A 14,908-nucleotide genomic window follows, 5' to 3' on the forward strand; every position below is an offset into this window, starting at 1 on the left:
TCTGGAATGCTTAGAACGCCAAGTATCAATAAGCCCCAGTTCATACATCATGGCAGCCAGGGCTTTAGATTTCTTATAATGTGGACTGTGCTCAGCAGGAAGTCGGTCAAGCTTGTAATTCTGTATGCAATTAAAAGACCCCGCCAATAATAACCATCCCTTTTGCATTGTCCACGATTACAGTTGCGATATCTTTAAAGAACCCTGGGCAGTCCTCATTTTGATGCATTCAAGTTCAGAATAGTAATTTCTGTCCCCACTACCCTTATCTACCCTGATCATCATTCAACACTTTATTCTTGGCAGAGCACACAGATGTATTAAATAAGATTGCAACACCTCTTTTTTTCCCACCATGAAAAGATGCGCTAAATACTTGATCTACCCATTCTCTTCTTCATTTTTTAGTTAATTCGTTGTTAAATGTGTCTCCTGGACATGTTCTACTGAACATTTATACTATAACTAATACAATTAACTAGTCGTTTAATCTGTTGTTTTGCGTTGATACATAACTCCCTCCTCGACTTGTACTCCCCTCCCTCTCATCATATAAATCCATTTTAAAAAGTAATGTCTGTGAAGTGCAGAAACTCACTCCTAAGCTCAATATGATGGTCAAGGATAAATGGAACATAACCAAACAAAATCAGTCCCCCACTCCCCCCAAAAACTGGTTGTCTCAAATAAAAAGTAATGTTGTTGATTATCTCAAATAAAATATACCATCCCCTTTTGACATATGTCCAGAGAGCTGTGCCTTTCCTGTCTGTCTGGAGTAAACACAGTCTGTGTGGATGCCATGATCCAAAAGAGTCAAATCCCCATCCTAGGAAGTTGCTGCTCAAACCCGGACTCCCACCACCCCGCACACGACCCATTGAACCTATTATCAGTTTGAAAAAAAGTTTTAGACTTGCTAACATACTGTATATGTATACTATCTGTCGACAAAGTCATCCAATAACTAAACCAAATAAAGTGGCCTACATCTACATCGCAAATCAATGTGTTCATTACCTCAGTGTAAACACATATTGTAATGTGGGGCAATACATTTCAAACGTCTTCTTGGATGAATGTCTTCAGATCCATATCTGACAGCACAATTCTGTCCCTGCCTCCTGCACCTGCCATCGGTCTCTCTCGAAATCTCTCTCCAGACGGTTTCTTTCTTCCATCTGTACCGTGATGCCCAGGTCCCTCAGGGTCGGGATTGCATCCATCAAAAGTGCTGAAGGTCTTCGTGCCTGAGTTTAGTGTCATCCTCAGTTGGGCTGGATATAGGCACTTCGTTTTATGTTTTTCCCTCCCAGCTGTTAGATCCCTTCTGGGACTCACATCCTTTTCTTCTGTAGGTCTGGGGAATAATCATTGTCAAAGTAGATTGTTTTCTCCTGAAATGTAACTTGCCTCTGCTCCCAGGCCTGGCGTAGAATAGTTTCTTTGACAGTAAAGTCCAGAAACTGCACTATAATGGACTTTGCCGGTGCTTCTGTATCTCTCAGCTTCGTAACCAGTGCCCTCACAAAGCTCATCATATCATTTATTTCAACGCATTCTGCTACCTGGTAGATCCGAATATTGTTACACCTCAGCATATTTTCCAAGTCGTCACACACCGTGGCTCTGTCCTCACCTGTCTCCTCTGGAACTGTCGTTAATTGTTGTTGTATCTACTTGACAAAGTCATTATTCAACTTAATATATAATACTACAGTAGTTAGCTAGTTTTCCATTTGGGTCGCAGCTGCGTCTTCAAGCTGTTTTCCCATTCACGACGTCACCAGAAACTCCCTTTAGTCCACTGTTAATACAGTCCCAAAATGTTTTGCATGTCAGCAGTCAAGTTAAAATATAGGATTTTCAAGACGCAAAGTGTCACTTGCCACATCATCCTGATGATGTGCTTGCTGTCGCTGAACGGATCAGAATGTGACCAATCAAAAGAGGTAAACATGTCTTGATGCTGTTTTTATACAGGGTGTACATGTCAAAGTCTCTAAAGCAAGTTGGAGATGAGTGGAGAGAAAAAAAGTGAACCCTGAGAAGATACCGATGGATGACAGGGTTGGGGTCAATTCCATCTCAATTCCAGTCAAGTCAGGAATGTAACAACTTTCCCCTATGGAGAAATCCCATGTCCAATGCAACTGACAGGAATATAAACAGAATTGATCCCAACTCTGGTAGTGTTAGAAGGGTCTGGAGGGAGAGGAACTTACTCTTTAGAGTCGTGGGTGATCTGGAGACTCAGGTACTGGATGGTGGCCTTCAGCTGCAGGTGACATGGGGGGGAAAGGGAGGAGGACATGAATGAGTCAGGTAGGTTTGATGATGTCATTTCAGTCAATGAAATGGTGGAGGTTGGGAGAGGGGAGACTGGATTAGTATTAGACATTCTGTAAACAAACACACAAAGCAAACAGGGTAAACTTCTAACACACAAAGCAGTCCTTCTGTTTGACATTTCTAACACATTGATGGAAAATCAAATGAATGTGGAATCCATTCTTATTGAAAGCCTTTGATTGACCTACAAGTGCTACCCATTGATTCCCAGCCCATCTGCCACAGAAATGACAATAGAACACAAGACATTAATGACTGGTAAAACCTGACTTGAGCCAACATACAAGCGTACAGTGACAAGCTAACAAACAGTAATTGTCTCCTAGGACAGTAGTTTCCAACCTGTGAGTCAATTATAATAAATCAAAAAAGGGATCAAAATATCAATTGTCTTCCAAAAATAATAACAGTTGGGAGCATCTTGATGTTAGAAACTGTCAAACAAAAATCCATCTGTAATAATAGGCATTTCATGTGTTACTTTCACTGACAGAATTGACTAAGATATTTTATGTAAAAAAATGGTGGTCCTCAAGAGCTTTTGACAGTTATTTGGTGGTCCCCGGAAAGGAACAGGTTGGGAACCGTAGTCCTAGAAATAAACCTGACTAGTGCTCAATAGCTCAACAACAGCTACTGACAGAGCAGACACACTAACTACTATAGGTTCTGCCACAGAAGAGAGTTTGGCCAGGCGAATAATGGAGCCCATCACTTTGGCCCTGTAAGAGCTGTAAGGGAAGCCATTTTGTCACGAATGTGAGTGACTGCTCTCCACATTGGCCCTATCACTGTCACGCCCCTGAGTGCCTCAATCACATTACTGCTCAGATTAGTCTCACACACACACACACACACACACACACACACACACACACACACACACACACACACACACACACACACGGAGAGCAGTAGAGGAGAGAGGTTCCCTGCTCAAGGTGACACTGCATTGAGCCGGGACAGAGAGAAGACAGAGAAACATGAGAGAGACAAGCAGCACACAGCTGAGAGGGACATCTGAAGTGCTGAGGATAGCTTGAGAGCTGGAGCTTGGGTGGAGTGTGTGTGTGTGCTGGCCATGAGGTAAATTGAGATGCAGTCCTGTGGGTGGTCATCAATCACTATGATTTATGAATCTATTAGACCCCATTAATGGAATAACCACTTAATGTAGGAGAGATGAGAGAAAGAGTGGGGGGGGGGTCAGAAAAAGAGAGAGAGAATGGCATAGAGTGTGAGAGAATTAGGGGTGAGAGACACCTTGCTCAATCACTCGCCTCACTCATTAGTTATTCTGCCCTGCAATTCCTCTACAGCAGAGCTTCCAAAGGGGAGCACATTTTTGTTTTCGCTCTAGCACTACACACCTGATTCAAATAATCCACTCATCAAGCCTTTGGACCTGGGTCAGAGTGGAATCAGGTGTGTAGAGCTAGGGCCCTCCTTAGGGTCCCAGGAGCAGGATTAAGAAACACTGCTCTACAGAGACAGTAGGAATAAAGAACAGAACAGTCTTTTATACTCAGGTTGAAGGTGAAGCGAAGTGATAAGACTAGCAGTGAATGGGAACCTCTACCCATAGACAGAACAGGCTCTCTACGATAATAGAGTACCCTGATATATTGACATAAATGGACGTAACTGGAAAAGATCAGGTCAGGCCTGGGGAACTCCAGTCCTCGGCAGCCTGATTGGTGACACACTTTTGTGTCTAATAAACCACTAATCATGATCTTTAGTTTAGAATGCAATTACTTTAAAATCAGCTGTGTTTGCTAGGGATGGGGAAAAAGTGTGACAGCACTCCGAGGACTGGAGATGCCCATCCCTGGATCAGGTCATCATCATTGTAGCAGTATATCTCCTTCATCTAAGAAAGAAAGACCTCAGTTATGGGTCAAAATGATGCCCATCTAAGAAAATAACATTTTGGGAGCTTGGAATCAAATAGGATTCACTGTTTGCACTCCTACATCTAGCCATACCAAAGCAGCCAGGGCAGTCCTCCCACTGATACACCCTGGCAGTAGGCTTGTGTGATGAAAACATCTATCAACAACCAGATAAGACTGGCTTCAGACAGCAGACACTACTGCATATCATAGCACACATTACATGACCACTGCTGGTTCTGGAAAAGAATGAATGTCTGTCTGTCTGTACGCCACAAGTGAAGAGAACCATTCATTCGTCTGGAACTCCTGACTAACTGAAAGCTCTCCAAATGAAGTGCTTTCACCGACACTGGTTCACTTAAAAGTAAATCATCAAAAGCACCGAGAACACTTAAAGACATGCTCCGGAACTTTGGCGACTAAGTATTTTTAAACCTCCCGCTTTGGGCTGGATGTGTCAATGTGTAGTTCATACAAACATTATTTTTTGTAGAATTACCGTCTTTCCTCAATTAGCCACAAAATCCCGAGTTTGAAAACAGTTTTTCTGGAAGATGGGCTGCGCCACTTTCCCTACATTTCCCCCCACATGGGGCAGCCCCCTAGCAATTCAAGTTCTAGCCAATAAGCTTCAGTCCCTTGCCATTTGGTGCACATATCTGCACATATGTGACTTAGTACGCAATTGTCTGGGACCAGTTTTGGCTCGTGACCTCTACTTTCAGAACTACTGGATAAAAAGAATACAAAAAGGTGAGTTGGGAATCTCTTTAAAACACTTACATCCATCACCCAGACTGTACTGTCGCTAACTGAATACGGTTAATTCATGCTGTCTGCAACTGCTTTCACGAATGGAAATGTGTTGCAAAAGCATGTGTCCTATTCATTAGTGGAACCCGTAGCAAAACATTTTGCAACAGAAAATAAGCATTTGTTATTGGACAGGTTCAGATAGTGCCATCCTGTTTCTACCCGTTTTCTTCCATTTTGTGCCTAATGAAGGCAACCGTTGTCAGTTCTTTATGCTAAATTAAACATAGATAAATCAGGAATTAGGACTTCTGGAGATAAATCCAATCCCACAGTGACAAGCCTTCATGCAGGGTAGCAGCTCTCTTGATTTACCCAGCTAGCAGCCTCCTCTCCTGTCAATGGCTCCAGGGCACATTGATTTATTACAGAAACAACCAAACAGGTTGAAAATAGACACACACAGACACACTGGGCGATACATTCCCATCAGCATGTGCCATGTAGTGCGATCTCATCCATCAGCCCTCTAGGAGGAGTTGGAAGGAAAGATGTGTCTATCACTGTGGCAGAAAGTCCTTCCGATCTCCCCATGTCCTCAGGGATACATTTAGGGAGAAAGGAAGAGGTAATGATGGAAGGATCTGGGGTTAACTCAACACACTACTCTATTGTACGTAGGGGCAGCAGGTAGCCTAGCGGTTAGAGTGTTGGGCTAGTAATCAAAAGGTTGCTGGTTCGATTCCCCGAACCGACTAGGTGAAAAATCTGCCGATGTGCCCTTGAGCAAGGCACTTAAACCTAATTGCTCCTGTAAATGACTTAAAATGTCAAATGTATCTTCCATATCCTTATTGGGTTTGCATAAAATAGGAATTAAAGGTAGGCGTAGCGAAATGACGCTACCACGATTAGAGCTGCAGTTATTGAAATGCAAGACATCACTCACAAATCAAATCGTATTTGTCTCATGCGCCGAATACAACTCGTGTAGACTTGAAATGCTTGCTTACGAGCCCATCCCAACGATGCAGAGTTTAAGAATAAAAATTGTAACAAGAGAAATAAAATACACAAGAATGAAGCTATATACAGGGACTACCAGTACCAGATCAATGTGCAGAGGTATTTGAGGTAGATATGTACATAAAGGCAGGGTAAAGTGATTAGGCATCAGGATAGATAATTATAAGTGTAAAATAAAGAACAGAATAGAAGCAGCAAATGTTGTGTAAAAGTGTGTATGTTTGTGTTGTGAATGTGTGGGAGTGTCAATGTAGTGTGTATACAGTGCATTTGGAAAGTATTCAGACTCCTTTACTTTTCCCACATTTTGTTACGTTACAGCCGTATTCTAAAAAGGATACAATTATTTCCCCCCCTCATCAATCTACACACAATACCCCATAATGACAAAATGAAAACAGGTTTGTAGAAATTCTTGCACATTTATTAAAAATAAAAAACAAATGCCTTACTCATAAGTATACCCTTTGCTATGAGACTCGAAATTGCGCTCAGGCGCATCCTATTTCCATTGATCATCCTTGAGATGTTTCTACAACTTGGAGTCCACCTGTGGTAAATTCAATTAATTGGACATGATTTGGAAAGGCACAAACCTGTCTATATAAGGTCCCACAGTTGACAGTGCATGTCAGAGCTAAAACCAAGCCATGAGGTTGAAGGAATTGTACGTAGAGCTCCGAGACAGGATTTTGTTGAGGCACTGATCTGGGGACGGGTACTAAAACATTTCTGCAGCATTGAAGGTCCCCAAGAACACAGTGGCCTCCATCATTCTTAAATGGAAGAAGTTTTGAACCACCAAGACTTCCTAGAGCTGGCCGCCCGGCCAAACTGAGCAATCGGGAGAGAAGGGCCTTGGGTCAGGGAGGTGACTAAGATCCCGATAGTCACTCTGACAGAGCTTCAGGTTTTCTCTGTGGAAATGGGAGAACCTTCCAGAAGGACAACCATCTCTGCAGCACTCCACCAATCAGGCCTTTATGGTAGAGTGGCCAGACGAAAGCCACTCCTCAGTAAAAGGCACATGACACCTAAAGGAACAAGATTCTCTGGTCTGATGAAACCAAGATTGAACTCTTTGGCCTGAATGCCAAGCGTCACGTCTGGAGGAAACCTGGCACCATCCCTACGGTGAAGCATGGTGGTGGCATCATCGTGCTGCGGGGATGTCTTTTTGTTAGGATTGAGGAAAATGAACGAAGCAAGGTACAGAGAGATCGTTGATGAAGTCCTGAGTGCCCTGGAGAAGGTTCTCAGACCGGGGCGAAGGTTCACCTTCCAACAGGACAACGACCCTAAGCATACAGCCAAGACAACGCAGGAGTGGCTTTGGGGACAAGTCTCTGAATGTCCTTGAGTGGCCCAGCCAGAGCCCGGACTTGAACCCGATTGAACATCTGTGGAGAGACCTGAAAATAACAGTGCTGCGACGCTCCACATCCAACCTGACAGAGATTGAGAGTATCTGCAGAGAATGGGAGAAACTCTCCAAATAAGGTGTGCCAAGCTTTTAGCGTCATACCCAAGAAGACTTGAGGCTGTAATCGCTGCCAAAAGTACCTCAACAAAGTACTATGTAAAGGTTCTGAATACTTATGTAAATGTAATATTTTGTTTTTTCTTTGTAATACATTTTCAAAAATGTCTAAAAACCTTCTTTTTTTTTTGCTTTGTCATTGTGGGGTATTGTGTGTAGATAAAAAAAAAAATATATTTTAGAATAAGGCTTTAACGTAAGAAAATGTGGAAAAAGTCAAGGGGTCTGAATACTTTCCGAATGCACTGTCTATATAGTCTAGTGAATGTGCGTAGGATATGTGCAAGATAGAGTCAGTGCAGATAGTCAGTTAATGGTAGCCAAACTATTTAGCAGTCTGGCTATTTAGCAGGCTTGTGGGAAGAAGCAGTCTCAGAGCCTGTTGGTACGAGAGATGATGCTCCGGTAAGGTTTGCTCACATCGGCCACAGACAGTGAGATCACATAGTCATCCGGGAAAACATGGGCTTTCACGCAAGGCACAGTGTGATATTTAGCTCGTTTGAGAGTTCTGCGTCGGTGGGTAACTCACGGCTTGGTTTCCCTTTGTAATCCGTTATCGTGTGCAAGCCCTGCCACACATAATATTGCAGCTTTTCAAGTCTCTCTGATAGGAGACTCTCGAACAAAGCTATTCTTGAGTGACTGAACCTTTGCCAATAGAACGGAGAGGAGATAAACACGATAAAAGTCACTAAATAACAAAGTTGGGTTGGAACTCGTAAGATGTCGCCCAGTATCTGCGCATGTGCACGGTTCGCTTCACACTCATACAGTGTGGGAGCCACGGAACCAAAACAGCAGAGAAGTTGAGCTTCATGCTGTTCACTTTCTGCATACATGTCAGATCGCTGAGTCTACCTTTAAAATCTTGATCATTGTAATTTTCCCTAGGAATGGATCTGCAATGTATCTTTGAAGAGAGAGATTTTAATTTATGTCTTGATTTGTACACTATACCCACATCATTATATCTGCACCAGTTTTACCAGCCTAGCCCAATCCTTAGCTTATGATGAATTTGCCCTTGATACAGTGCAACATTCTCTCCATGGAGAATAGTCCCAACTCACCTGAGAGTTACTCTATCAGACAGCACTAGATAAAACATTCATAAGTATCAATGAAGAAGCAACATTGTGCCAGAAGTGGGAGGATTCCCATTCATCACATTACGACTTTGTTGTGGCACTTCCTACCACAACCATCATCAGTCCATGTCTAGCCCAGCCCTGTCTCCAGCCCAATGAGCCAACCACTCTACGCCTAACCTGAGCCTTCCTGGCCCCTCTATCTCACTCCAACTCTCTACCTCGCTCACACCAGCTGTCACTCACTCACCTTATTGATCACTATGGTCAGACAGTCCACAGATGAGATACAACACAATTATTCACCTCCCGCCTGGAGAGACCTACCAAATTCCCACTGACCTTTTCCTCTCCTCCTCCTCTCCTCCCCTCCATCCCTCCCTTCTCTCTCTTTCTCCCTCCCTCCATCTTACCTCCAGGGTGTCCTTGAAACTCCAGCAGCATTTATTAGTTCACCACACAACCGCGGGGAGTTGCTGGCTTTGGTTCTCGGGGAGTGAGGGAGAGGACAAGTCGACATTTGGAGAAGTGCGGTATCATGGAATTAGAATAACTCATTCTGATTCTGTGTATGGTACAGTGCATATTCCACTAGCATACTCATCTTGACTACAGCAGCTAGCATGTTTCATCAAGACAAGGGGTTAGGACTGGAAAGGAAATCTTAAGTAGGCCTCCACACAGTAGGCAAAATAGTGTGTAAAAACACTGGAGAGTTGTCTTTTAAACTCAAACATAAAGTGTTTTTAACAGTGGGACCCCCGATCCTTTGGGTTTCCACCAGCAAGGTTAGTTGAGGATACGCAAGGGTTTCAACTCAACATAGATCCACTGTCTGTCTCTCTGGGTAATAAAAGCATGGAGTAACCCCATAATCCACCACTCCTCTCCCCGGTGAAATCCACTTCTCCGGTTTCACTTGATACGTAACTCAGCCAGCGAGGGTGGAAAGGAGAAAAATCTTCGCCCAGGCAAAAGTGACCCCTAATCTGATTAGTTGCCTACAATCCCGTTAGGCAGCCATATTGATGCATGTCCACGCTGCTCCCAGCTTGCTACTGTCATTTCCTCCAACCTATCATCACTGGGCCACCTTCCCTCCCTCCGCCACTGACTGATTATGGGACGCTTCTCTCTCTTCTCTTCCTGCTTATTTGTGTACTGGTTGTTCCGGGTACTTCATCTTCTCCCATATCGTCTACTCTAATTAATGCTCCACAGAGTCCATTTATGAAAGGAAAAAAAGATTGAATCAAGTATGGTGGAAAATTAGGGAGAAAAGGTGACCTTTGTAGAAGTTAGTGTTTAATTTCTGTTGGCCCCATGATGCGCAAGTAGATGGAGAGGGAATAGAAGTATGTAGGGTAAATAACATGAAGTGTGGGAATAATAGTGTAGGGGTGAGTTACATTCGTCTTGGTGGTGTGTGTGGGTGTATGTTTGAGGATGTTATTACTTACAAAGCAGACTATGATACACACATTCGCATCGGCAGCTAAATATATGATTCACACTACAGAAACAAATCATGTCTACAGAGAGAGAGAAAGAGAGAGAGCCCTCCAGAGGCCTGCCATCTGTCACCTCCGCTCCCCAGCACCTGCTGATGAGGTGCTGCTAGCCCAGCGCATCACCGCTGCTTGATGCCACACTACCAGAGCACGCTGGGCTAGCTGACAGACCTGCTTAGGATGTCTGTCTGCGCTCCGTTAGTGCTGAATGCCAGACACGTAAGCAGCACAGCTTCACACACACAAACAGATCCACACAACTACATACACACACAATTTTTGGGTTATAATGGGGACAGTAACATCAGTAATCTAAAAAAATAATACTTTAACCCTTTACAGTCTAAGCTCTGTCTAAAACGGGGGAGGGGGGGTTCTACTAAGCTATATGGAATACCAAGGATCATTTTGCTATTTGATTTTTAAAGACCCCTTTAAGTATCAACAATAATAGTGAAGACATCAAAACTATGATATAATACATATGGAATCATGTAGTAACCAAAAAAGTGTTAAATCAAAAATATATTTTATATTTGAGATTCTTCAAAGTAGCCACCCTTTGCCTTGATGACAGCTTTGAACTTTCTTGGTATTCTCTCAACCAGCATCATGAGTTAGTCACCTGGAATGCATCTCAATTAACAGCAGCTAAATTAATGAAAAGTTCATTTGTGGAATTTCTTTCCTTCTTAATGCATTTGAGCCAATCAGTTGTGTTGTGACAAGGTAGGGGTGGTATACAGAAGATAGCCCTATTTGGTAAAATACCAAGTCCATATTATGGCAAGAACAGATCAAATAAGCAAAGAGAAATGACAGTCCATCATTACTTTAAGACATGAAGGTCAGTCAATCTGGAAAATGTCAAGAACTTTGAACGTTTCTTCAAGTCCAGTCGCAAAAACTATCAAGCGCTATGATGAAACTGGCTCTCATGAGGACTGCCACAGGAAAGGAAAACAGAGTCACCTCTGCTGCAGAGGATAAGTTCATTAGAGGATAAGTTCATGCAGAGGATAAGTTCATCAGCCTCAGAAATCGGCAATTAACTGCACCTCAGATTGCAGCACAAAAGATTGCTTCACAGAGTTCAAGTAACAGACACATCAACTATTCAGAGGAGACTGCGTGAATCAGGCCTTCATGGTTGAATTGCTGCAAAGAAACCACTAGTAAAGGACACCAATAAGAAGAGACTTGCATGGGACAAGAAACATGAGCAATGGACATTAGACTGGTGGAAATCTGTCCTTTGGTCTGATGAGTCCAAATGTCCGATTTTTGTTTCCAACCGCCGTGTCTTTGTGAGATGCAGAGTAGCTGAACGGATGATCTCCGCATGTGTGGTTCCCATCATGAGGAGGTGTGATGGTGTGGGGGTGCTTTGCTGGTGACACGATTGGTGATTTATTTAGAATTTAAAGCACACTTAACCAACATGACTACCACAGCATTCTGCAGCGATATGCCTTCCCATCTGGTTTGGGCTTAGTGGGACTATAATTTGTTTTTCAAAAGGACAATGACCCAAAACACACATCCAGGCTGTGTAAGGGCTATTTGATCAAAAAGGAGAGTGATGGAGTGCTGCATCAGATGACACGGCCTCCACAATCATTCGACCTCAACCCAATTGAGATGGTTTGGGATGAGTTTGACCGCAGAGTGAAGGAAAAGCAGCCAACAAGTTCTCAGCATATGTGGGGACTCCTTCAAGACTGTTGGAAAAGCATTCCAGGTGACTACCTCATGAAGCTGGTTGAGAGAATGCCAAGAGTGTGCACAGCTATCATCAAGGCAAAGGGTGGTTACTTTGAAGAATCTAAAATATATTTAGATTTGTTAAAACACTTTTTTGGTTACTACATGATTCCATATGTGTTATTTCTTAGTTTTGATGTCTTCTATTATTTATTTATATTTATTCTACAATGTAGAAAATAGTAAAAATAAAGAAAAACCCTTGAATGATTAGGTGTGTTCAAACTATTGGACTGGTACTGTATTTCCATACATTTTCCCCCACAGGTACTGGGGGACCTTCAGACGAGTCTTGAGGCCTGTGGGCGTCCTAGAGCAAAACGGAGAACACCATAGCGTTTGTGAGTGTCACATCTTTCCATAGAAGAAATAATAGATTATAGGCCAAACCGTTCGGAGCTACAGATGACTTTGTGAGAAGACAGATTTTCGGGATGTCTCATGGTCTGACAAACACCCCTCTAGCTCTGTCACCTTTCACCGCAGATGCGGAAGTGCAACATTGGTGGATTGAGACACATCCAATGCAAAAAAACATCTCTCTAGCTTAAATTTCAAATTTTTAAATGGGGATTTTTTTTATTTATTATGCTAATTGGATTTCCGCAGGTGCGTGGACATTGACTCTAGGGGGTTAAAGGGCAAATTTGCCAGTTTTCAACTTCATATTCATCATCTCCAGCATTTCTACGATCTGTGGTTAAAAACATAACGAAGAAAAGTCCTAAAAAATGCATCTTTGTGACATCACAGAATAGGATTAAAAGTAAAGAACAATGATTTTCAAAACATGCAACAAGGTTCTAGCCCAAGTGAGAGTATTTCCTTGCTCCCCACATCACTGTGAATCTCATAGTGTTTGAAAAAAATCACTGTGTTAAATGTTTGATGTCAACAGGTAGAAATGTTTAACTTTAAAAATGTTTCTACACAACGTAGAAATGCGACGTTTTCACATATGCTGACACTGGTATTGTGATGGAGAGAATGAAAATGAGGAAGAAAAGTGGTGGAGTTGCCCTTTAAGGAAAATGTTTATATATTTCTTAATTTTAAATGTTTATGTTTAGCTCACATAATATAATGTCAAAGAATGCATTAAAGGTGTATGTAAAGTAATAAAATAGGCAAAAACGAATGTAGACAATACATGCATTTATATAGCTTCCAAAATATTTTTTACAATGGTGGGGGAGTACCAAGATGGAGGCCCGGTGACTTCAACACAGCGCCCCCTATCAGTCATCTTTACAAATCTTTGGGTAGAACATTCCATACAAATGCGCACACACCACACACACAGATTGTTGGGGAAGAGCACATTTAGCTGAACCCAGGTTGGGCAGAGACGGTTCACATCAATACACTGTACTATTATAATGAAGACATAGACTTACAAATGCAATTGCAAGTCCTAGAAGCTTTTCCATTTCAGGTACTGCACTTAAAAGCTTTTCAATCCCAAACCTTGCATTCAATGCACACTCAAATACACTGACTGTACTACAATATATCCAAGAAAGCACATCGCTTCTACTTAAGAATTGGCACATCAATTACAATCTCTGGCAGTCCTTTATCCATGAAAATTGAAGGAAATGGACCTTAACATGAACTCCAGAGCTACTGTCTGTAGCCTTATACTCCAGTAGTAGAGGCGCTGCAGTAAATCTGTGCTGTGGTGTCCTGGCTATAAGAGGACTGTGGTGGTGCGGATCTGAGAAGGTTTCCTGTCTTTAAGATTATTAATGGAATCCAGGCTGGTTCTGCATGAATCTGGCCAGGCACTGTGACATTTTCAAACAGGGAACTGGAACCCCTACTGAGCAAATCCAGAGAGAGACAGAAAGAGAAGAGAGAGCGCAAGTGCTAAAGAGAGGGAGCAGCAGCACTGCTCTCAGTATATAACTACCCCATCAATGGTCAGTAAAGGTGAAGGAGCACAACACTCTAAATCCACTCTGAAATTCTGGCAATGTATAACATGTAAACCTGACTGGGCAAAGTAGGCTGTGGGGGGTAGATGGAATGGAGGAGTTATTGACAAGGGAAGACCATATTTAATTTAGCCCTCCCAGCCCCATGCTTGGCAATAGGGTGCAAAGGACAAACAGCTAGCTCAAAGACAATCCAATTGTAAGGGCCGGGGCCTTCATACCCAGTTAGGTAGAGGCAAAACAGGGTAGCGTTCAACCACATTATTTTTTTTTCTTCTATTTGTAGTGGTGCAAAAAATGTGTCAATGATAGACATGACGATTGTATACAATGCACTCGGAAAGTATTCAGACCCCTTCACTTTTCCACATTTTGGAATAAATATATTTTCTTTCTTGTCAATCTACAAACAATACCCCATAATGACAAAGCGAAACAGGTTTTTAGATTTATTTTTAGAAATACCTAAGTAACATAAGTATTCAGATCCGATGCTATGAGATTAGAAATTGAGCTCAGGTTCATCCTGTTTCCATTCATCCTCCTTGAGATGTTTCAACAACTTGATTGGAGTTCACCTGAGGTAAATTCAATTGATTGGATATGATTTGGAAAGGCACACACCTGTCTACATAACGTCCCACAGTTGACAGTGGATGTCAGAGAAAAAACCAAGCCATGAGGTGGAAGGAATTGTCCGTAGAGTTCCAAGACAGGATTGTGTCGAGGCACAGATCTGGGGAAGGGTACCAAAAAATGTCTGCAGGATTGAAGGTCCCCAAGAACACAGTGACCTCCATCATTCTTAAATGGAAGAAGTGTGGAACCACCTAGACTCTTCCAAGAGCTGGCCGCCCGGCCAAACTGAGCAATTGGGGGAGAAGGGCCTTGGTCAGAGAGGTGACTAAGAACCCAATGGTCACTCTGACAGAACTCTAGAGTTCCTCTGTGGAGATGGGAGAACCTTCCAGAAGGACATCCATCTCTGCAGCACTCCACCAATCAGGCCTTTATGGTAGAGTGTCCAGACGAAAGC

At 42.7% G+C, this 14,908-nt stretch overlaps 1 protein-coding gene across 1 annotated transcript in view; it reads right to left on the bottom strand.

The window, feature by feature from the left end:
• Positions 1–14,908, bottom strand: part of polrmt (polymerase (RNA) mitochondrial (DNA directed)) — a 99,070-nt gene that overhangs the window by 16,776 nt on the left and 67,386 nt on the right. The window contains exon 16 of the mRNA XM_071345071.1: positions 2,226–2,278. Coding sequence (XP_071201172.1) covers positions 2,226–2,278 — 53 coding nt within the window. The remainder of the gene's footprint in view (positions 1–2,225; positions 2,279–14,908) is intronic.

The sequence above is a fragment of the Salvelinus alpinus genome, chromosome 16 (genome assembly GCF_045679555.1).
Source record: "Salvelinus alpinus chromosome 16, SLU_Salpinus.1, whole genome shotgun sequence".
NCBI classification, from domain to species: Eukaryota; Metazoa; Chordata; class Actinopteri; order Salmoniformes; family Salmonidae; genus Salvelinus; species Salvelinus alpinus.